Source organism: Crocodylus porosus, unplaced genomic scaffold (genome assembly GCF_001723895.1).
Source record: "Crocodylus porosus isolate Cpor-Errol unplaced genomic scaffold, CroPor_comp1, whole genome shotgun sequence".
NCBI classification, from domain to species: Eukaryota; Metazoa; Chordata; order Crocodylia; family Crocodylidae; genus Crocodylus; species Crocodylus porosus.
The window spans coordinates 19,475,700-19,499,976 of NW_017728910.1; the positions used below are offsets into that span (position 1 = coordinate 19,475,700).

General features: G+C 42.6%; 1 protein-coding gene across 2 annotated transcripts in view; it reads right to left on the reverse strand.

The window, feature by feature from the left end:
* Positions 1 to 10,905: 10,905 nt before the first annotated feature.
* PEX5L (peroxisomal biogenesis factor 5 like) overlaps positions 10,906 to 24,277 on the reverse strand; it is a 74,311-nt gene continuing 60,939 nt past the window's right edge. For both annotated transcript variants that reach the window (XM_019532769.1, XM_019532768.1), the window contains 7 exons: positions 21,293 to 21,409; positions 20,236 to 20,379; positions 18,738 to 18,808; positions 16,723 to 16,920; positions 15,797 to 15,962; positions 15,279 to 15,436; positions 10,906 to 12,227 (listed from right to left, as the gene is read on the reverse strand). In XM_019532769.1, coding sequence (XP_019388314.1) covers positions 12,023 to 12,227; positions 15,279 to 15,436; positions 15,797 to 15,962; positions 16,723 to 16,920; positions 18,738 to 18,808; positions 20,236 to 20,379; positions 21,293 to 21,409 — 1,059 coding nt within the window. In that variant the 3' untranslated portion in view covers positions 10,906 to 12,022. The remainder of the gene's footprint in view (positions 12,228 to 15,278; positions 15,437 to 15,796; positions 15,963 to 16,722; positions 16,921 to 18,737; positions 18,809 to 20,235; positions 20,380 to 21,292; positions 21,410 to 24,277) is intronic.

The following is a 24,277-nucleotide window of genomic DNA, read 5'->3' on the forward strand; positions in this document are numbered from 1 at the left end:
AGACGAGTTCATTGGGGCAAAGTTGAAACCTGTTACTGTTTTAAAAACAAACACACGATTTTTGATAAGTTGGGATTGGCGATACTGATATTTTTGTATAAACTCCTTCCACGGGGTTAGAGGTTAAGCTTTGTGTTTTCACCTCTTCAATCCATTTGAGAGATTAGATTTGCTTTACTTCAAAGAACAAGTGGTTTTGCTGGGGTGTCTCCCACCCAAACAGCATAGGTCTAATGGGACTTTACTGCTAGATGTGGGGATAGGCCTTAGTGTGGATCTGATCTAGCTGTCCCTACAAAAGCACATGATAGCGCATTGGAGCATGGATGTGAGCAGTGGATCCCTAATTACACAGAACTGACCGGGCAACTTCCCTCAAATGAATGCGCTGTATTTGGTGACAGTCAGGACTGAGAAAAAGTGTGATTTAGTGGTTATGGGGCTGGCTGGTGAATTTGGGTACATCCCATCGGTACACAAACCAATTGTTGTAACTAGATACGCTCTACACCAAATAGTATGTACTAAACCTTGCACAGCATTAGTGTTTGGGCCTATTTGATCACCGACAGGATCTGCCATACTGGACTCGCACTAGTCTGATCGTCACCTAGTCCGGCGCCTTGTCTCTGTCCAATATTAGATACCGCACGCCAATATGTAGGAAACCAGATGAGGCAGAATAATCTTCTGTTAGAAAAAGTTTCTTTCTAACCCCCAGTCAGCTTCATAACTGAGCAGATTGGTGAGCTGAGCACTTCCGAAAACCTGTCCCCCAGCTGAGCACTTGAAAAATCAGACTCTTGGGGTGGCTTTTGCACAAAGGTTGCAATAACCCTTTGTTACAATAGTCTTTTTATTACATCTATGGGAACTGCAGGTCAATTAGCAATGGGACAATTGTTTAAATACATAGATTCAGATTTATTTAATAGATGGCAGAGCAAAAATCTAGTAGGCAACTGGGATTCATTCAAGGACAGGACCACTGACTTACCCAGGAAGCTAAATAAAATATGAGTTTGAGTTTCCTACAGGAGTAGAAAAGGAGTAGGACAAGGAAAAGAATCCGCTGCGTTGTTTGGATGTCAGTGTTTCAGTCTGCGTTTGATCCATGCTGCCGGAGGAGATTGCGCTGCTGTGGGAGTAAATCTATTATAGCTGCCGTACAGCATATAAATATATTTAGCAGCCTTATCTCATGAAAGAGAGATTTGCTTTGGCAGCGCAGTTATCACATCTCCAGTGCTGCGTAGCAGCAGTAATAAGCCAGTTAAAATGACATCTCCTATCTCTTCAGAGTGTCTGCAAGAAGTTACAGGATGTGACTTCAGGTGGCATTTCACAAATGCATTTTATTAGGGGACAGTGTTTTAGAAAACTCGTTTGACATGGATACACAGCGTGCCTCACGTTTTTTAAGCCAAACCTCTGTGTCTGGTGGCGCTCAACCTTTTTGCCCCACAAGCTGGATGGGCAGTGCCCTGTCTGTCCGTATGGTGGATCTGGCTGGTGGCCCTGACCAGTGTGTGGAGTGGGCACAGCGGGGGGAGGGAGGTGTAGCCCCACCTGGCCTGGCCGTGGGGGGCTTAAGGATTGGTCAACAGAGGAGGAGTGGCAGTATTAGTGCCACTGTTCCCACACCACCACATTTCCCAACCTGTGGGGAGCTCCACAGGCCAGATGCCATGGCTCTACTGGCTGGATTTGGCCCATGGACTGGGGTTGAGCATCCCTGTCTGTTGTTCTGGACAGTCTGCTTGAATGACTAGGGCACCTGGCCTGAGTTCTCTCTACCATGTGACTCATCCAAATTTTGCCTTTTTTTCTCCATGCATTAGTTGCGCACTTCAGTTCCCCCCCCTGACATTTTGTTCCTGTTTACCTCCTTATTTTGCACCTTTTTACCTCTTCTTGTCTCACTTGAGCGTTCACCATGTTATGTAAAAGTGGTGCGAGGATGATGCATCTTGGCGAGCTTCATTTGGTATCAGAACGGCTCCACTAATCATTTTCCCTTTCCACCCGGCCTAAAAGCCTGAGGCTGAATTGATTCAGTCTTTGCAGGTTAGTCTAAGCTGCCGAGACTGAACTGATCATGAAGTGAACAGACATTCACTTTTGATTCCAGAAATGCAGCCATGTCTTCAGTGACCCAGGCCAGAAGCTGGAGGGTACTAAAGCACACCTCCCTACTCAGCTGGAGCAGACAGCTTGGGTTAAGGCAGGGGTGGGCAAAAAGTGGCCTGGGGGCTAGATGCAGCTCTCCAGGCCATTCTGTCTGGCCTGCGGGGCCCCTAAAAAATTTAGAAAATTAATATTAATCTGCCCTGGGCTGCCTGTCATGCGGCCCTCGATGGCTTGCTAATACTCAGTAAGCAGCCATCTGCCCAAAATAATTGCCTGCCCCTGGGCTAAGGCTAGCCTGCCCACCCTGCCAGGGGGCGGGACTTGCGGGAGAGGTGCAAAGCATCCTGGGAGGCTGGGGGAATACAAGTTGACTTGAATCTGGAGGGGATCTGGGGCACAAGTTCAATTAACTGATTTAACTTAAATCAGCTAAGTCTGATACTACATCCATCCAGGTTTGTCTTAAATCAGTTTCAGCCATTTTGAAAGGGGTTTATGTGCACTGAGCTTCCGCTGTGTTACGGATTTGAACCAGTTGCCAATCGCTTCTACAGGTTCGTGTGTAATTTCTGTCCCTAGCCCTGAAGATCAAATCCTAAGGCTCCCTAGGAGTTTTCTTTCGTTGGGATAGAAGATAAACTGAGCAAGAACTTCCGAAGTGGGGTCAAGTTCTCTTTGGGTCGCACCTTGGGATCACAGGGTTCTCTGTACTCTGATGTACTGAGCAGGTTACGGTGTAAAATGACAAGGGAAAGCTCCCTAAAGGGGCTTCTCCATATTCATTAATGATGCAATCCAGTTAACCCTAGAGTGGTGGCTTTTTAGCTTTTTGTCTTTTTGGGGGGGATCATTTAAAGGAACAGGTTTCTCCAGTCTGAGTTCCCTGGCCCTGCATTCTAGGATCCAGTTTGATCGGTTTCTTTTGACTATATTGGAACCCACCTCCTGGATGGTTGGTAATCACTAAAGCCCTACCTCTTTCATTTAGAAAGTGGGTTGCAATAGTCCTAATTCTTTTGAAATGTCTATAGATACCACTTTTGTGATTCTTAGAAGAAATTCAGAGAATATTGAAATACACCTTCGTTTCCAAAGGAACAGGAACTTCCTCAGGGCAGACTGAGTGGTTGCAAATTGGCCTGCCTCTGTTGACTGTAGTGGAGCTATGACACTTTACACCAGCTGAGGCTCTGACCTCTAATTATTTGCTAAAGAGAGTCCTGTTCTCATCTCACTTCGAGTGGTCATAAAACTCCCTGGGTGTAATGGACTTATACCGCAAGAAGTGCAAGAAGGATCCCAGTCTCTCTCTTTCTCTCAACAGTGATTGCAACCCCCGCTGTAAGTATGAATGGTTTTACCAGTATGTTTCAAAGCATTTGTGCATTTGATTTTGTTTTTCCCCCCTAATCATATAGGGGCTGGTTCAATGATTATTGAAAGCATTTCCGATAGACTGCAAAATCCATTGATGAGCAGAAACCCATTTCTTGGTTTAATTAAAACAGCTCTGCTGTCTTTAGGAATGAAAATCTCAGATTAAAAAAACTGTATCTTTATTAATCCACTTTGATAAGTAGCTTCCTTCTTTGTTTTAAAGAATCATAACCAAAACCTACTTTCAGCTCCACAAGAGATCTAGCAGATGCTTGAAGCCACAAACAAAGTTCATCTTCAAACTTGTTTAAAAATTGCACAGTTTATAAATACAGATAAATAAATACAATTTAATATGTGGGGGGGGGGGGAAATCACAGGAAGGCATGCTTCCAGTACAGTACAAAAATACTACATTCACTGTGATGCTCTGCAGATTGTCATCTATCAGCTTCATAAATTAAACATGTTGATAGGCAAGAGAGTTCATTCTTAAGGAAGTACTTTATTTTCAAGAGCAGTGTAGGGAAACATCAAGTTGAAGCATCAGTAAACTACAAATCTGTGTTCTTAATATTATACACAGCTAATAATGCACTGAGTATACAGAGGCAAAGTTACCTATTATGAGCTCCTTCGGGGTCTGGCTGATCCCGTGAAACAGTGTAAATATTCAAATATGTCGCTACACTGGCCTGATTCCCACCTTTGCATCCTTAGACCCTCATTTTGCTAGGACTTGTACACATGCTTAACTTCAGGGACTGATCAGTATGGAAAGGAAAGGAGAGGTGAGGATTTTTGTGGGTGGTATCTTTTATTGGACCAACTGTATAGTTGGGATAAAATTAGACCACAAATGCAAAGCATAAGACCGGAAGAAGAAAGCTTTGCATTCAAAAGCTTGGCTAACTTTATCCCAACTATACAGTTGATCCAATAAAAAATACCCACACAAATCCTTACCTCTTGCATACTTCCTGGCCCATCACAGCTACAACATCGCTCTAACGCTGCCATAATATAAAGTCCTTTGTATTTAAGTCCTTAGCAGGAAAAGGGCCACTGTGATGTTACTGTGGTTGCCTGGGTGTAAGAACAAATGGACCCTATAAACTCTTTTCCATTTCCCATATGTTGGCTTAAAAATAAAGCCATAAACTGGTTTAAGATCACAAGGGTTTTCAAACAGTTTACAGCACTGGAAGAAGTCTCATAGGATGCCTTTCAAAACTCTGTCTATATATAGATACAGATATATATTTTAGCTATGTTATGCTCAGATATATAAAATATATTTATAAACATTTTGATCTTTCTAAATTTACAGTAGAGTACTGATAATAAAAAGGCTGTCAACTTAAGCTTTTGTTTCAGCCAGTGTAGATGACATTCTGCAAATGGGGGAAGAGATCAAATAATGTTGAGGGCCTTGACTGTGCCACTTTGCTCAGTGGAGCCATTGATATGAAATCATTGACAGGGTTGGAGCATACTCTCTTCCTTTTCACTTCCATCTCTCTTTCACTATTCCACTTCCAGCAGCTATTGCCTTGTGTGGTCAGGCCTGTAACTTCTCTTCTTTTGAATGCTATTATGTGCCCTCTTGGCATGTTATTCCTCGTCTGACCAGTGTTAACCAGCTGGAATTTTTTTCAGAATGAGCATCTCTCTCTTTCCCCATTATTTTGTTTTAACCATTTTAATGAAGCTGAGAGTAAAGCGGGGGGGATGGCTCAAAGCAAGAGATTTTATGGTAATACCGTATCCTGTATTCATGAGAATCTTCATTCATTTCTGTGCAGTGCATTTTGAATGTGGACTACTCAATGCTCATATCCCATACACGGTTCTTACAGAAGCTGCCTGTACAAAATGCTGCGAAACAGCTAACAGCACAGTTGACTGAATCCCTTTGTCAACTACTCAGATATGGCAAGGTCACTAGTCATGTAAGCTATTTCATGGTGAATAACTGATGGGCCTCAGATCAGATCCACATATGAGAGAGCTGCATGACCAACTTGTGGGGTGATCTGATTCTCACTGGCTTCCAGGGGGGCTGGACTGAGCCCTCTGCTTCCCACCTGTACCAAGGTTGCCAGGCTTCTGTGCGGGGGATGCCTGTGTACTCTGATAGCAATCACCCAATGAACTAATCAGTGCTGTCACTCAGCCTCCAACTTTCTGTCTGTGATTTCTGAAGGCTCAGCTCCTTGTCCGGTTTCAGCAAGGCTGAGTACCCACAGCTCCAACTGAAGTCAGCTAGAGCTGCAGACACTCCGGCCCCCCAAATGCATGGTGCAGGTCTTACACGGCGTACCCACCCACTGGCCTTGCAGAACTGGTGGACACATTTAAAAAAAAAAATAGGTTGCAATAAGAACAGGTCAGGATGAAAGTAGTCTTCTGAGAGGCAGTTCTCAACATCTTAGATTCTGGCAGAGTCCTAAGCTGCCTAAGAAAATCCAAGATTTGAATAGCCAAACTACCCGTTTTTGGGAAGCTGAAAACTGAGCACAACCTTTCTTTTTTTTGTCATTTAAACACGTGTCATTAACAGTAATTCCAAAAACATGCCTGGGAAACTACACCAAGGATTTGCCAGCTAATTAAGCATTAAAGCAATTATGAAATCGACAGCACAAAAGAATCTTTAAAGGTAGGCGTTTCAGAAGCACTCAGCATTGGTCTCTCTGCTCCAATAAAGATCGATAATAAAATGCTCAATGTAAGACTTGGCAAATGCTGAGTGCTTTTTAAAATCCCACGCAAGATGGGATAACAGAAATTAGCAGTTAAAAACCCTATATTTGGGTCTTATTCATGCAATCTGTAATTTACATTCAAATAGTATCTCACATGCTTTGGGTAATAGTTCAGTAAGTTCATTTGTGAATACAGTTGCATGCAATATTTTTGTACCTGAGGCTATATATTTCTTCCAAAGAGAAAAAAGTATCTTTACAAACCTTGTGTCTTGGCTGATCTTATGAAAATGCAATATATATTGCATTTTCATATATATATATAAAAATGTGCATGTGTGTGTGTTTGAAACATCAGTTTAGCTGTAGGTAGATGTAAAAATAGTCTGTTGGTGGTGTGGAGAGAACATAACAAACACATATCTTAAGTTTTGGATGCAAAAAGACAGTGTTTGCCTGTCTGCTGAGAAAGGGTGGCCAGTGAAGATACTGCAAGTTATAGGTATCAACAAGAAGTGAGCCCCTCACTTGGTGAGTAGACTTATTCCCATGAATTCCAGTGAAACTACTGAAAATGAGTAAGGGCACCATAATTCAGCCCTTGCCCAGTATTGGAATACATACATTAAGGTATGTTTCTGCAAAGTATGAGGCCAATAGGATTTGAGCGAACTCAACAACGGGGTGGAACAGATCAATTGGGAAGTCATCAGTAGTCATAATGGGCGTGTCCAGACGAGCACATCTGCAGTGCTGCATACTGCACACACAAGTGTTCTCTGTGTTGCAAGGGTGAGCTGCCTGTGCATGCACCTCTCCAGTTTTTTTCCTCACCCCTGTGGGTTTTTTGACCCCCAGATATCCAGGGGTCAAAACAAAAAAAAAACGGGAGCAGTGCAAGCATGGGCAGAGTGTGCTGCTGAAAAGCAGAGCTGGGCCTCCTGGAGCTGTGCTGCAGCTGCTAGCCAGGCTCTGCCCGGCAGGAGCGCTGCAGGTACAGTCCCGGGATGCCCCCAGGACCCCAGGTAAAGCTGCTGAGGTCAGTGCAACGCTGGCCCCAGCTTCCCCTACCCCACCTAGGATAACTTTCTGCAATGACTCTGAAAGCAAAGGGATCAACACAAGTCAGGCTGAGTGGCTGGGAAGATGTTTATTAAATGGCATGAACTATGCACCAGAGAGGAAAGGCTCAAATCTTGGACCTAGTGACGGCAGCTGGGATGAGTCACTCTGGGAGAAATGGGAGAGGAACAAGAAGGAGAAGCAGAAAGGGTGGGATCAAGATAAGCTAAAGAATCACTAGCACTTTGGATCCGATGCCTGTTCCCAGGCCCCAACCCCCAAATATCTGAGCTTTGGCTGAGAGAGGCAGCAGTGTCTGCGCAGAACGGCTGTTTCCGATTGCAGCTCGGCTCACTGCAGTCTCAATAATAATTTTTAGCTTTTTCTCAATTTACACAAATAACGACTTGCGCAACAAAAGGTGCCGATAACAGAATACCTGCACCCCTGAGGCTTTGCAGCCAGAGGTATCACAAAGGAGGGATGAGCATTATTTCTCCTCTGCCTTTGCACCCTTTGCAAATTTAAGGCCGAAGGAAGCTGCGACTTGCTGAAGCTCTCACAGAGCGTCAGCTCCAGAATCCAGATAACCCAGCTGTCATTCTCTGGCTATGTTTTGCCTGCTCCCCTGTACGTCCTGCCTCATGCTGTTGCAGTGTTAATCCCTGTGTGTTCTCCTCCCGTATCAAGATGCACCAGCTTCCCCATGTGTTCTTTCAGTGCTGTCAAAGGCACAGGGACACTTATCAATACGCAAGGAAAATACACCATGATTTCCAGAGAAACACCTATTGTCCCGACTGCATTTGAATCAACCCCTTCTCCGTGCCTGTACCTCTGAGTGGGGTATACAGTCAAGAACTGCACTACCCTACAAACCAGCACCTTGCTGGAGGCCTCTGGAGATGGATTAGTAGATGGGCAACTCCTCCCACCCCCTTCTGCAGTACCGCACCTTGAGGTACCTGCCATTGCCTCTCTCCTGTCCATAACCGCTCACTCCTGTTGGGCTTATTTCCCCTCCATACTTTGCTGAATCTCTTCCTTTCCATCAATTTCTTACTACATTTCTACCCTCTTACACGTGTTCTCTCTTTTCTATGGTAGCTCCACTTCCCCCCCACTCACCACATTCATGTTCAGGCCCTTTGTCTTTCTCAAAACCTTAGGGACAAGGCATACAACGCCAGTGGTGCTGCTCAGTGGTTACCAGTGAAGCCACCTGAAACAGCCGCTGTATCTGCTTCAGCCCATCCTCTGTGCAGAGATTTGGCTACTGGCTCTATATAGCTGGGAGTCTGCTGGCCATGCACAGCTGAAGCCACTTAGGGGCTGTGTAGTCTTGTGGATGACTTCTATAGCCTATACCCTCCTTCACAGATGAACTGAAGTGCTTTTGCTAAGTTGGGGGTATACATACCTATTTCCCCAACTGTATACATCTCTAGGGCTATATCTTTACCAGAGATTTTTCACCCTGGGTGCCATGCGGTGCAAGGAGAATGCCATGTGTGAGGACATAAGGAGATAGATGCAGACACATTCCTGCCTGGCTCATCTCTTGTCCCCACTGCCTGGCTCTTCTGCAGGGAGGTTAGCACTTTAACACATAAGTTAGTTTTTGAAGCTCAATTCATACAAGTTCAAGGGGTGCCTCGAGTCCAATGAGTGGGTGCCTGGAGTCGACAAAGGTTGAGATCCACTCCTCTGTACTGGAAACACAGTAGCTAGTACTGGCATGCTGGAACATACTGCCCCATTCCAGGCAGGCAGCTTTACAGAGCAGAACCCATGTAGCTGTATCCATGCTAATTAGTTTAGGACAGGCTAATTGGTGCTGTCACTCAGCTGTGCTAACTAGCCTGTCTGCAGCACCACAGAGCAGTGGTTACATTGCTTTTGGTTTGAGACAGCCTGCCTGAAGCAGCACAGCTAAAACCCTCGGCACCAGTTTATTGAATGCATGTTTATTGAATAGACATAGTCTTAATGTATGCAGGCAATTCCCTTTCCCGTCAGCCGTGCATGGACAAACCAGCTTTGAGCCGAGTGGCCCCTGCTAACTCAAGTAATACCCCCTTTTCCTGCTCCTTGTTTGGTGGCTGAGAGCAGTGAGATATATTTAAGGTCCTGCACTAAAAACAAGTCAGCTACTTCACAATCCTGAAAGTAAGGCTGGCTCTGTAGTATCACTTCCAAATGACCCTCCTTGTTTTAGCTCTGTGAAGATGCTATTATGTTTTTTAATTAGGAAGGCATAAAAATAACCCCCCCAAACAGCCAGTTCTACTGGATAAGTGTTGGGGAGCTATCCTCCATCACAGCACGGAAGATATTCTGGAAGAACTTGTGTGATAGCAGGGCAACAAGCTAGACCTGTCTAGCTCTATGCTTTTAGCCCTATTGCCCATCTCCAAAACTGCCTGCGTCCTTGATTATCACCAATATCTACAATTTCCAGGTTTCAGTTGCACCGCGCCTTCTGCTCAGCTTTGGTGGTACCTGAGGTTTGTCATCCCACATCACTGCCAAAGCAAAACCAAACTGCTTTCAGCTGATCTGTCTTCAGCAAGCCTTCTTGCACTAAAATGAATTTTCCTAGTCAGCCTTCAGTACCCAGTACTTCAAGGAAAACTGAAGCGATCTGTTACTGTACTCTTACTAGTAAAGAACAATTCATATTAATAATGAATTATTAAAGGACTATTTAAAAATACCTGTTGTTGTCTATCAGAATCTTCCTTCTGTGGTGTCTATGTGGGTCTTTGATTTAATGATAAACCATAAATAGATGGTTCTTGTTTAGTGGCTTACTCTTGCTAATTAAATGCTGTAATTAGAATATCTTCTATAGTATTTTTGCTTGAAGTGTTTGCTCAAATTAAGGGTCAGCTTTAAGAAACTTCTGACTTTGTCCTAGTGAAATTGTTCAACACCTAAAGAGCCCCTTCTCTGTAAAATCTGTGCATCAGCTTTTTGATACAGCCCATGGGGGTTTTAATGTTGAGAAATGTGCTGTTTTCCCAACTTTTGCACCACCCTGCACAATTCTTTTCTGAATACAAACCAGTACAGTACATTTTTAAAGTAAAACATGCTTTTATCACCATTTAAGAAAAATACGAAAAATGTTAACAGTTGAAAACGAACTCTAGAAATCTCTATACCTGTCTTTGATTCCTTTTGTGCAAACGGAAGATTACTTTACACTCGGCAACTCCAGCCCAAGCAGCAGAGTGCAATGCATCCAAGTCAACCCAGCACTGATGTGCATTGTGCTCAACTCAACACTGGTCTTCACTGCACTCAACTCTAGTGTGTGTTGATCAACTCGCCTGGAAATCGGGCAGAGTTGAAGGTGTCTGGTATTTCACAAGAAGCACTCAGCACCGCACAGACTGAGCAGTTCTTAGTACTGTAGTTAGGACCACTGATGCAAACTAAGGACTTGATTTGGCTACTGTGAAATCAATGGGAGTTTTGCCAATGATTGCAATGACAGCATCATCAAGCCTTGTTTCTAAGTCCTTATTCAGGAAAATTGTCTCTCTTCAACAGACATTTTCCTGAGTAGGGTCTGATGGCATCAACTCCTAAAAAAAACAAAAACAAAAAAAACCCTTTCCTTTTTTTCTGCAGGAATACATTGTTTTTTTTCTTAGATGACACCAGCCTCCAATTAATCTATACAGTCTTTGTATGTGTAATGCTACCAGTATGTGAATAACAAAATATTTTATTCATTTGAGGTAATCAATTAAATATTTCAAACACTAGGCTCTGGAAAACTCTCTCATTTCAAGTTATATTTGGTCCTTTATGCCAACATGGCTATAGCATTACAATTTTCATTTCTAAATATAAAAACCCCCCAAAATCATAGCATAAAAAGGAAAGATTAAAGTGCATATGTCATACACAGACACTCATTCTGCCAGGCACTCCATAGAGGTGTGCTCTTACTCTTTGCAGGATTGGGGTAAAAGGGTCAACAACAGAAATTCAAGTGCAAATTACTGCTACTGCTTGCAAAGCTCATCACTCCAGCGACTAGAAGGCCCAGTCCTGCGAGCCCTCCATATGCAGCACTCCCCTGCAATCCCATGGGGTTTCCATGGGATCTTGAAGGCCTGCAGAGGTGGACCCACCAGTAAAATTCAACCAAGGTCTCTTTACAAACAAAGTCCTTGTTCACTTATAGCTAAGGTGTAGTCATAATAAAAATGCTTTTAACCTGTGTAACTGCTCGCAGGCCTACGGGGTAGGAGGACTTTGGATAAACTGGAAAATATAGGGGGGAAAAACTAGGAATTTCAAGTAGGGCAGTGCGGTGTCAATTTAGTGCGAAGAGCTACTATGTAGGGTCCTTGGATTTGCCACTCAGCTATGCAATAAAGATTATCTAGATTTGCTCTTAGATATATTTCTCATCGTATAGGTGTGCATACAGAGAGACAGAGCTTGCATGGGATGAAGGTTCTTCAGGTCTGACTACTTCATCTAAGTTGCATCTTTGTCAGATGAGTTGCTGCCCATATTAGTCCTTCATCTGAGTTTTTGATGTTATTTACAATATTTTGTGCTTTTGAACTTTTCCAGGAATTGGGCAATGCCCCCCAAGAGTGCCATGGCCATGGCCTTTTGGAAAATGTCCTTCATCATCTTGAAACAGATAAGAAAAGAGTTCTGTTTTTTCCAGGACAACCAAGTGCCTCCATGGCTGTATCTATAGAGATATATATAGATTACAACTCTAAGTTAAAGGCTCTTAATAAGACATCCAGGTCACCCACGTTAGCAGCTTGAAACAGTTCTGGCTGGTCCATCATCGAAAGAGCGATCCTGAGAGCTGCCCAGATATTACCTGATATTGCAGGATGGGGAACCTGCTGTTGATTCCTGCTCTTTCTCTGCAGGCTGAGAGCAGTGAGGAAATTGCTGACAGCCTCCCTGTAGGGGAGGAAAGAGAGGCGACATACAAACATCACAATGTTATCGTGTTTAAAAATGAGGTGTATTGTTTTGTCTTCCTTCTGTGGCTTTGGTACAAACTAAGACGCATTATTTGACTATGTTTGACCACAGTTCTGTTCATACTATTCTTGCGGGACCTGCCCTACCCCTTTTTTCAGTTGCTTGCTGATGAGCCTTTACTGATATAATTATCAAATGGCTTCAAGCCTAAGCAAGGGTCCAGGCAGTGCTGGGTTTAGCCTTAAGCTACGGTTTAGGGCCTTACAATATGAGGGGCCTCTAAATAAGAAAAAAACCCAACCCTGGACATTTCCATTCTAATATGACAAAAATATACATATATCTATGACTCCACAATTATTATTGGTATTGAGTTCATAAATTTGTGCAGAAATAACAATACTTTCTCTTAAAATTTCATGAAACCCATTTTTTTGGATTTTGTGGGTTATTGTTATTATATGGGGCCTGTTAAACTGGACACAGTTTAGGGCCTCAGCACGTTGTAATCCGGCACTAGGTCCAGGGCAGTAGCATAACTAGGCAAGATGAGAAGGGCACCAGCCCTGGGCACCAACTTATTCCTTCCCCCTTCCCTACCAGTCTGCTACATCTGGAGCAGCCCTGCCCCTTTGCATCACAGGAGCTCAGCTGAAGAAGCTCTGCACCATCCGGCCATAGGAGCTGTGTGCCAGGACATGGCAGGAGCAGCCACGTGCTGCCCAACCATAGGAACTGGGTGCAACCTGGATACCTGACACATGGAAGATATCTAATTTTAGCCAATTTAAAAAAAAATGAAATCTTCATATTTTCCCAAGCAGGAAGCAACTGTGCCCACCTGAAACCTAAGATCCTGCTCCTGCCTTTGTTTTAAGGTAATTTGCATCATCCCAGATCCTCACGGGAGGCGAGAAGCTCCATACCAGCTATGAACTGCCTGCCCGGAGGAGTTTTAAATCTACTGACTTCTCTGTGAAATCCTATGAAATATGAACTTTCATTTCTACCCAGGATAACTTTTACAATCTTTTCTCCAATGCCTGATGAAGGGTGTTTGTGCCCGAAAGCTTGCAATTAATTTTTTTTTTTTGCAAAACTCTTCTTGGTCTAATAAAAGATGTCATCCCTACTACAAGTCCTGATTGCCTGTACTGCAGGCACTTAGGACCCTTTTATATTGACTTGGTATTTTACCCTTAATTCAATAGTGAAGCGAGGGAGTGTATGGGTTGTGCCTCAAAGACAGATGTACAAGAAAGCCACTTACTGACAGGGAACAAATATGCCTTTCAGATCATAACACAGGAAGGAGGAGCTAGAGTTGATATTTATGGAACGGTCCAGTGCCTCGTTTTCTTTTCATTTACTCTCCCAGTAATGTGGGGCATGAGCAATTTCCCACGTGCTGCTACCTTTCTTTGACATTTTTGTTTCAACTTTGTGGGCAGAGATGCAGCTTTGGCCAACTCTTTGAATTACTCAGTTTATCTGCTGGATGCAGCAAGTTATGCTTCATTAATGATGAGAAATGTCATAATTATCTTCATTGTTTGCTCCTCGCCTTTTGTTCAGCCTAGACGATGAAAATCCACATCAGCTTTGCTTTCTATCTGGAGTTTGTTGTGCTGTATTGTTGAGGTTTCACATGTTGCACAGAAATGTTATTGCCTTAGTCATCCTGGGCTTTTTGAAGTCAGGGATAGTTTCTTTGGGTCTTAAGTTTCATGGAAGATATGACCCCCTGCACTGCTTTAAAATTTTTTGTTGCTAATATAAGTTACTCAGGTGTCTGGCTGAAGGGTTTTGCTCAGCTGCTCAAGATCAAGCTGATCTTCAGATTTGGGGCCAGGAAGGACTTTTTCCCTCCTATCAATTTAGCAAGGACCTTATGTTTTCTTGCTTTCCTCTGATCTTTTTCCTAGGATTGTGCAAGTACATTTGGCCCTAACGAGTTCCTCACCACTCAGTGGCCAGGCACTGGTGGTGCCCGTGTCCCCTTTCCTCTTTACCTGTGGCAGACTGGCAGATAAATATATATTTATTTTTAAGGATGCTTTGTGGCTGTGATTTGTGAGAGGGGTCAGAAGGGATGGTCTTGTTGGACCTTATGGACAAATATTTGTCTACGTGCACAGGGGACTGCATGTGGTGGCTCTGGATGGTCTATCTTCCTATGTAATATTTAGCACTTTCCATCTGTAGATAGCAAAGCTTTGCAAAAGACAATCAGTAATATTATTTCCACTTGAAGAGTCACACAGGATTGTGTAGAAGTTCAGTGGAAGCAATGAGTCAGGAATTAAACTCTTGAGTAAAAACAAAGTAAAACAATGTTCACTGATTTCTGACCAGTGAAACTTTCCATCAAAAGAAACTTGAATTGAATTTGCTAGTTGATTGAAATTGCGAAGTAAAGCAACCATTTTTTCTTACTATTTTTCAATCTTTAGCAACAAACACAAAAAAAATCCGCTTTTTAATTTTTTTGATTCCCTTCCACCACCACTTAGTAGAAAAGAATAGATGATGACAAATGTTGATATTATTGAAATGTATTGATAGGGATATTTTTCCCAAGTAGTTTTCAAACCAAAGTCTCCTGAGTTCCAGCCTAGTGCCTTGTCTGCATTGCCTCCTGTTGCCTTAAAAAAGTTTTGATGGAATTTGGGGCTAGCTTCCCTTCATAAGGTGGTTTTTTACATGCTGATGCAGCAAATCCTGTAAGCATATGCCTGTTTCCAAGCATATAAAGTCCCACAAGTTCTAATAGGACATCTCGTGACCTCAAGCTTTACGTTTTCACTACCCCTTCAATAGTTTCATTGTGTTTTACAATGCATTGGTGGAAAGAAGATTGTAAAAAAAAAAAAAAAGGATATTATTGCATCTTCCTTAGCACTTTGCAAATATTCATCCAAAAAAATAACAGTATGTAACAGAGTTAAACACAATTCATAATATACAACGTTTTAACTAGGAAATGCATTTTGATTTTGGATTTAAATATCAATATGCTTAACCTACCTGTATGCTCCTAGGTTGATGCAGCTTATGCCTAAATTATATCTGGACCTAATGAAGCCGGGTTGAATTTCTAAAGCCCTAGTATAGGCCTCGACAGCTTCCTCACTTCGATCCCCATTGGCCAAGGTTGCTCCCAGACGGTTCCATAGTGTATAATCCTGATGATAAAATGACATTTTTTTTAACTTTAGGTGTGAGGCAAAATGATACAATAATTCTTCTCCTTTGGAGTAGGCAGAAAATAAAATAATTCTATCCTCTGTTAATTGACATAATATGAAGCTCTGACTCATGATTTATACACAATTTCATAAAACCAGTACAATTAATCAGCGCCAGGTAGAAATTGGACATGCATAAATCTGCCTCTAAATGGCACTCTTATAATTAACATTTCAATTTCAGGTATTAAAATGTTAATGGCTGAAGTGATGTCTCATTATTACTGGTCAGCCTCAAGTGAGGAAAATGAGTTGCTTGTAAAACTAAACTTTTTAATGCAAAACCATAAAAGGTACCTCTGGCCGAACAGATAAGGCAGCACTAAATGCATCTATTGCTCTGTTGAATTCTCCATTGAGGTGGAAGAGCACTCCCAGTCCTGTCTGCAAGTCGGGGTCTATCATATCTCCATTCTGATGAGCTGCCTCCAGGTATAAATCCTTTACTTCTTCAAGTAACAAGCTAGATAAGAGTGAAAAATAACACCAGACTTCACCTGCGCTTTCTTTGTAGGCGCAGCAGTATTTACTGCACAGCCAGCGTTTCACATCTTTAAACTATATATGAGATTTTGCATGCTTCTGAAATGTGAAAATAGGCAACATCATTGCAAGTACAGCATAGACTTATTTTTGACTCTGCTTGAGATCTCTGGAGTTCAAAAGTTTACCTGCAGTGCTAAGCCAAAGTGCAGCTGAAAACTTGGGTATAGGTATACTGTGGGCTTGTAAGAGCTTTTAATTTGGACCAGTTCTATCTGCTGAACCAAGTAATGGAAGAGGAGCTTCACTTGAGGTTAAACTAAGGGAACAAGGTTGGCAAAAATAGCGGGCTAGTGTTCATGAGGCTTAGATAAAGATTTTGAAGTCCTAAGCCAAGATTTTTAGACTTCTAAATCCAAGGTAGGCTCCATGAAAGGGTCTCATCATCAAAGGTCTCTGGATTATGCCCAGGCAGAATAACATACTTCAGAATTACTTGGAAATTTCCACAGGTTCCCTGTGCTGAAAAATGGCAGCGGCAGCACTTTAAAGCTCATTGGCTGAGCTTTAGTTAAAGCACTCTTCCACCATTTCTCAGTGTGGGGATGCTGATACACATGATGTTCTGGGCACTTTAATTAGAGTGGCTCTAATTAAAGTGACCCTCTTCCTTCCCCCATTCTCAGAGCATGTGTATAGATGCCTTTTCTTCTTGGATATAATCAATATTCCATACTAACCTTTCATCTGCTGGTTTAGACTTTCTCCTGGTAAGTGCGGGAGACCCTTTTTTGCTCTTCACTAGATACTTGTATTTTGGGTTTTGCTTTATCCAGCTTCTTAAAGCTCCATAGGCCTCTTGTTGATGGCCAGTATTAGTGTAACTTACAGCCAAGGCCATCAGAGCTTTTAAGTTGTTTGGCTGTAGTTCTAAGCACCTAAGCAGAGAGGAAAAGAAATGTTCTTCTTAGCTTCTCTTAGTAAAACATGACCATTTTCAGCATAGAGCCTAATCTGCAACCCTAATCCTAGTGCTTTTGATAGGGCTGCATACATATGTGAAGAATTGTTTGTTCGAAGGAGGATTTCAGGATCGGGATGCCTGATTCTGCCTTCTCCTTGTGCAGTAAGTGCCATCCGCACCTCTGTTTTTCTGTAAATATAAAGTTACTTCCCATCTTTGAATAGCAAACATGGAATGAATTCTTTTTTTTTTTTTTTAATAATGCCTGCCTGGAAAATAAGCACAAGCTTGTGCAGTCTGGAAGGAAGCAGTTGTGTGAAGCATTTGGCTATGTAAAATGTAGGGGGGGGAAAGCCTATCCTTTCATATACATCTCTTGGGCCAAATTCAGTTCTCTGTATATTTTTGTAAGGCTGGAGACAGCCCACTGATTTCAGGAGTATAACCAGTGGCAACGCGTAGAGGGTGCACAGGGGTGCACATGCACCCCCTGAGAGTGCTGGTGCACCCCCTGACAGGCTGTGTTCCCCACTTAGGCAACAGGCAGGGGGAGGGGGGCAGGTGGGAGCACTGGTGCCTCCTACAAGAGCTGGCTGGGGAGTGAGTGTGCCACGGCCACTTCCGGGAGCTCCACGGCTACTTCCAGGAGCACTGCGACTGCTTCCTAGTCAGTGAGATTGACTGTGGAGGAACTCCCTTGGTCCCCACCTTGGTCACTGACTGGTTGGCCAGTAGGGTCTGTCAGCACTATTGGCCATGAGGGGGACCCTCCCCGCTGGTTGCTGAGGGGGGGGCATGTGCCCCCCCCCCCCAACTAAGGTGGCACCAGTCGCCTATGAGTATAAGAGAGCAGAATCTGGCCTACTGTGCCTTTGTATATAAATGAATTATAGTAACTGAAGGATCCTGTTGGTTTGAATGTGAACATAGCCAATACAATTAAGTTTGGAGAAGGTATTTGCTTTAAGTAGAAATAGAGCAGCACTTACTACAGATAAAAGTAGTGTAACTGTCTTATTTTGAAACAGGCGTTGACTTGCATGTAGGATCTTTATATTCCTATCCTTCTGTAACAGCAGTTCTCACCCTTTTTAAACTCAGGGCACCCCTCAGAAAATGCTAGCTCTTAGCTTTCACTTGCTTCTTGACTATGGAAGAGTAATGAGAAGTTCTGTTGCAAAGAAGTCAGAAAGACCATAACAGGTCAGAATGCTTGTAATACCACAGATTCCTATTTGAAATCTCCGGATTTATGTTACACATCATTGCTAGGTGTTTGCACACTTAAAGGTGTTAATATTGTGTGGCAGCTGATGGCACCCTAACAGGTCTCACGGTACCCCAAGGTGCCATCATAGCTTGGCTGGGAATCACCGACCTAAAAATATTCGATATCACTTTAGTGTTCAGCTGCCAAAAAGAGCTCAGTCCAATTGATAAAAAAAAGTCGTTGAAAGAGAAACCTTTAGAAAGTGTACTGTGTGCCTAGAATATTGAAAAGGCATGTATTTGCATTGAATCTAATTCATGTTTGCTAGGGCCATGCAGCTTTACTTTTGTGTTTCCGTCTGTTTGAATATTAGACTAAATATTGCAATTACTGCACTGAATTGCAACATAGTGTCTGGCTTATGCCCCCAGAGCCATCATGGTAACTTTCTTGTATTCAGGTCAATATTTTTCACAGTTGAATATAAAAATTCAGAACACAAGTGAGGTGAAATGCACAAAGGCATGTATTAGCTAATAATGTGTGGATGGATTCAATATTTTGCAATTAGGTACATCTACCTCTGGAGGGCAACAATAGCTGCCTGTTCATTTTCATTCTCTGCCTGTGTTATTCCAAGGAACTGCCAAGCCTGCAAAAATAATAATAGATATTACTTTTTAGAATATATGCTCAAGTGCAACTGAAATTATAGAGAAATATCTGGTGCTTGATTTAAATAAATAGACCTTTATAGATAGCAATTCTATCCAACACTGTTCCAACTACAGCATTTCTGGTATTTCTGTTGCCAGTGAACCAACAGTACAAATGAAAGTGGTTTTGGATATCTTTAGGCCTCACATAATGTTCCTGTTGAAGTTGAAGGGGATCCTGCTCACTCAACAGCTGTATTTCCAAACCCCATGTAGTTTTCTCAAGTGAATTACTACATATTTTAAATGGACTGTGGTATTGTAAAATTTTTGCCCCAAATGGTGAAGAACAGCTACTTTTGCTGTGCAAGGGGGAAATCTAGAGTGTCAGGGGCAGGGGGTTTTCTTTGGCCTTCAAAATACCCCAGACCTGTTTTTGCACGTACATACAGCAATAAATAAAGAGACCCGGATTTACATGTGCAACAACTTTTTCTGATTCTGGACTGTATATCTGAAAATAAACTTTGTCCTACTATGCTGAATCCCACTGTTTCTTCTCCTTTGACTATAAATGGAGCTATGAGTTGCATCAGCTGAGGGGTTAGGTCCCAGATATTTTCTCCTTTTGTGGTCTTCCAGAAGGAAAGGAGGAATGTCTTTCTCCCAGGTGAGCCATATCTTTTGACTGCACCCCTTCACACATGAGGTTTTTAAAATGGAAATAATAAATGCTGAATGAGAGTGGTTGAAGTCTTGATGTTCATCATCTACATTCATTAACTGTAAGTATGAGGAATCTGCAAATACTTCATTAAACATCAGTATTTTAACAGCCTGCACTGAATCCATATTTCTGCTTCATATTGTTCCTTCTTGGTTTGTTGAAGTCAGTGCTGCTCTTACAGCATCCCTCAGTCAAATACACTGCGAAATCCTTTCTCCTTTTGTCCCTAAGGACTAGGTATGTGATTCCTCCTTGCATTAGACTTCATTCCTATGGTGTATTCTTTCACTCCTGTATCCCAGATACCAATTGCAACTCTAAGGCTTGGTCATTCCCAGCACCTTTAACATAAGATACACCAAGCACACTGTAGATGCAGCTTGATTCTGCAACCTGATGAAATTTTTCAAGGAAGTTTTTAAATTGAAAATATTAGGAAAAGATCATTCACAATGGGACCCTTTTGATGCTTTGAAATGAAAGTTGTACATTCTGAAACTCCTTGGAAATAGGTTTTTGTGTCTTGATGGTTTTACTTCAGCTACTTCCAACTACCTTACTATGTCCTCTATTTAACTTAATTATGACTGCCAAACGTTTTGACCCAGGCTCCTTCCTACTTTGCCATGGAACGTGAAATGAACCAACTTCTAGATCCTTTCCTTCCCAGAATGAAGGAGAAGGAAGTGTGAATACCTCTGCATCATTAGGCTCTTGTAGAATAGCAGCCTCCATGTATAATATTGCCACAGGCAGGTCTCCTCCTTTCAGTTTTTTCAATCCTTCCTCAAAAGCACCAGGACAATCTTTGAAAGGGTTTTCTGTATGAAAGTAGTAACCCTGGAACAGAAGTGAATGGTCCTAAGATGAAGCACAGCATCAAGGAACATTAACGGCATAAACTTCAATAGCTCATTATTTCTCAGCCAGATGTATCATTTCCATACAGACAAGAAGCTTTACAAGTTACCCTGCAAAGTTTTAATTAAAGCAGATTGTAACACTATGTGATTCAGGTCACACATCAGCACTGGGCACTTATATTATGCACCCTTTTCTAGTTCTCTATGCACCCTTTTCTAGTTCTCCTGTGAGCTTTGCCTACTCCCAGTCAGTGTGGTAATCCCACATTGACTTTGATATGACCAGTGTGTACCAGATATATCCAACTTGGGCTTGAAGTGCATGTTTCCAAGGGACTATCTTTTCCCTGTACTTTCAGTCCACTGTCTGTTCAGTGCTTGGCTTTATGATGTACCATGAAACCTTCAATGAATGAATCCCCAAGATGTTATTCAGTTTTGCAAGCCCCTGAGTTTGTTTTAAAACTCAAAGAGGGTTTGCTCAGCACTGAGATAGTATCCAAGCTTGTGGCACCTAACCAAGCCTACTCATGTACTCTCAGATGAGATGGTTTAGGAGGAGAGAAGTCAGTGCTAGTTTCAGGCAAGTAAGGATGGCAAGAACTGTCTCATAGACCCTAGGGGAGAGATGCAAACACCTGTGAGGGTTGTCCAATATTGTTTCCTACCAATGCTTTAATATAGTTAGAAAATGAAAGTGTAAATCAAATTTAAATCTATCAGACAGATGGGACAGAAGACACAATCCCTTCATAAGGAGAGTGGCTGCTGTGCACATAGTGCCAGATTTTCAAGTGCTCAATGTCCTTGCTTTAGGGCCTGATTCGCAAATGTGCTCAGCACCAGTTGTTCCCATTGCAGTTTGTTCTGTTAAAGACAATTGATGTTACCTTCTCAATGGTTGAAACAGCTACTTGCCCTTGAGCTTCTTGGTTGTCTGATATCCAGTTCCTCCGAGCCATTTCTTCCCATTCTGCTTGCATCTTATCCCAAAACTCTGTATCTGACTGAGGGTGGAGGGGAGGGAGGAGGCAGGGGTGGTGAAAGAGCAATTAAAAAAAGAGAAGTATTTTAAATATGAAAAAAACTCCATTGTAAGAAAACACCACACTCCCAACCTGCTTTAGATGTTTCAAAAATGCAAACATATACAGGACCAGCATGGCTTCAGTCATCAGTGTTAAATTTTCAGGCATTTGCAGCAAAGTAAAGGCAGCAATGACAGACAGGGTTGGAGGCCTATTTGATGTAAAATCCTGTTTGGACTGGGGAGGTCTCCTGTGTCTTTTGTTCCAAGTTTCAGGTGAAAAAATAGAAGTCTGGTTCAGCTATTGTCTTATAGTGAAGAGGAGTCAGATCTGTGCTCTCTTTTTGCTTCTCTTCCCTAATTTACTGAGTGATTTTAGGCAAAATGCATATATAATGTCTCCAAACCCTGATATTCTGAGCTGCATAATATGTATTCCATATGCTCACCACAGAGAGGTGTTTTTGAAGAGCTTTGAAATTTTATCAATTAAAGATCCTCTATAAGTATCCAATGGTGCTAAGAAAGTCTATAGCTGATGTTCTTAAATGAAAGAGTTTTCCAGGGACCTAACCATTTGAATGGCCAGCTCCTGAAGAACAGAGAGCTTGTAGTGCTGATGCTGCACAGCTAGGGGGTCTTCATGCATGCATCCCAGCATGCTCTGCAGGCTCCCTTAGCCTGCCTGGAGACAGAAGGATGGCAGTGCACAGGGAAGCCCTAACTGGCTGACCCAGATGGTTCAGAGTTTCCCTGCAACACAATGTGGGAATTGTGAAGGGGGTACATTCTGTTCTCTGCTGGGCCGCAGCTGCAGAGTCCAGTGAGTGATACACTGTCTCCCTGTAGGGGGGAGTGAGCAGGAACAAAACACCCTGGGATGCTGGAGGACTGTGTTGTGCTGTGGTTACTCTTAGAAGAGAATGTATACAAACATTCACTGTCCCAGGAGAAACTCCTTCAGGAGGGATTTAATACTGGTTGTTCCCAGTATATTTTTCTCTTGGAGTGGCCAGTTTATTTTTGCTCTGGGAAAAATCCTGAGCATCTGTACACTCATGGTTTCTCGTGAGATAGCAGTGACTCTCCTGGGAAAAACTGAATGTCAGTATATGGCCTAAGTGCGAAACTAGCTCACAGACTATAACGACCACTGCTCAGTCAGAGGGCAAGGGTAATACTGAACCAGATGTTGCCAGTTGATCAGCTTTTAAGAGAGGTCATCTTTTGGCTCTGAACTACTTGATGTTATCCCCTTATATTTTAAAGGCAGAATATTTCTCACGGAGGATTGGTGAATTCACGAAATGTCTGTAGGGGAAAAAGTAAACTGATCTTTCTACTGCACTCCTAATAAAGGCCAAGGAATTGAGCTCAGTGCACGGTGTTTTTGGGTAGCAATGACATATATTATATAAGCTTCAGATTGATGTAATAAGAACATGCGTCTCTTGTCTGTGACCCTGTTGGCCATGATGGTTCTTGATGTAAATTAAAATAGCTGAATCATAAACAGGAGTTTATAGTGCTAAATCCTCTACTGAAGCTCTGGTGCTAATCCATCAGCAGTTGGAACGTTTAAAATTAGCTACTTATTAATTAAAGTTTGAAATCAGTTTTGCACTCCAAGTCTTATAATTTTAAAGGCATAAACACTTTTGTAGCTTATCTAAGATCCAAGTTCCCTGGATATTACTCAAAACTTACTAAGCTACCGAGTTAATATCTGTCTCAGGGCATTATACACATGCTTTGGGGGGTGGGAACTTTAATTAAATATAAAGTTATTGGCTGAGAGCCACTTGTATTAAAGCACCCAGAGGGTCTCATGTATCAGTGTCCCCACACTTAAAAATGGCAGCAGGGTCACTTTAACTAAAGCTCATTCAACAAGCTTTAGTTAAAGCACTCCCGCTTCCATTTTTAAGTGTGGAGACACTGATACATGAGATGCTGGAGTCTGCTGAAACATGGTAATTACCATGCTCCAGCAAACTGGATTAATTGAGCTTGCTCTGACACACTGTAATTACTGTGCATTGAAGCAGCCTTGCTGCTCATATATAGGCACACTTAATGCCCACCACAGCAGGACAACTAAGAAGCTTGTAGCTACATTTAGCTCCTCATCCTGTTCATTTCTGAAGTTTTGGAGAATAGCAATGGTCCCTGTTTCCTGCCTGGGCCAGCTATGGAGGTGTGCACTAAAAATATTCAATGCTTTAACATCTTAAATGAGTGTTTCACTACAATAGGTCTGCACTGATTTCCTACTACAAATGTCAACAAGACGATTAAGTTCCATATGTGACCTGAACTACAACAGCTCTGGGGAGGAGGGAAAGGTATGTTGAGCAGGAGATTCAAGTCAGTTGAGAGAGAGGCACTGTTAAAGGACAGACAGAGCACAGTAGTACCACCTAATGTCTGAGTAGCAGCACAGCATGCTGAAGGGAACTCTTTTCAGGGTTTAAGGCTCACAGGTTTCTATGTAGTACCCTTCACCCCTCCCAAGCCATGTGGTCTTGCTGTTGCTACTATGCCCATGTTGCCTGTACCACTGCTCATCTCACAGGTAAGCACATGAATCCTAGGAGTCTGTGCTGGGACAGGGGAGTTTAGGCCAGTGGGGATGAGACTAAGGAGTGGCATTGGCATGGGGGCAGCATGGCATGGGATGCAATTGAGAGGTATCACGGTCTGGAAATGAGTAGGAGACCCTTGGGGGTAGGGGAGCATGGTATAACACCAGATGGCAAAGCTAACATGTTTAACGATTTCTTTGCTTCCGTCTTCCTAAGTAGGGACCAGAACAGCCACCTCCCTGCTGGGCCCCCCTCGGGCCCTG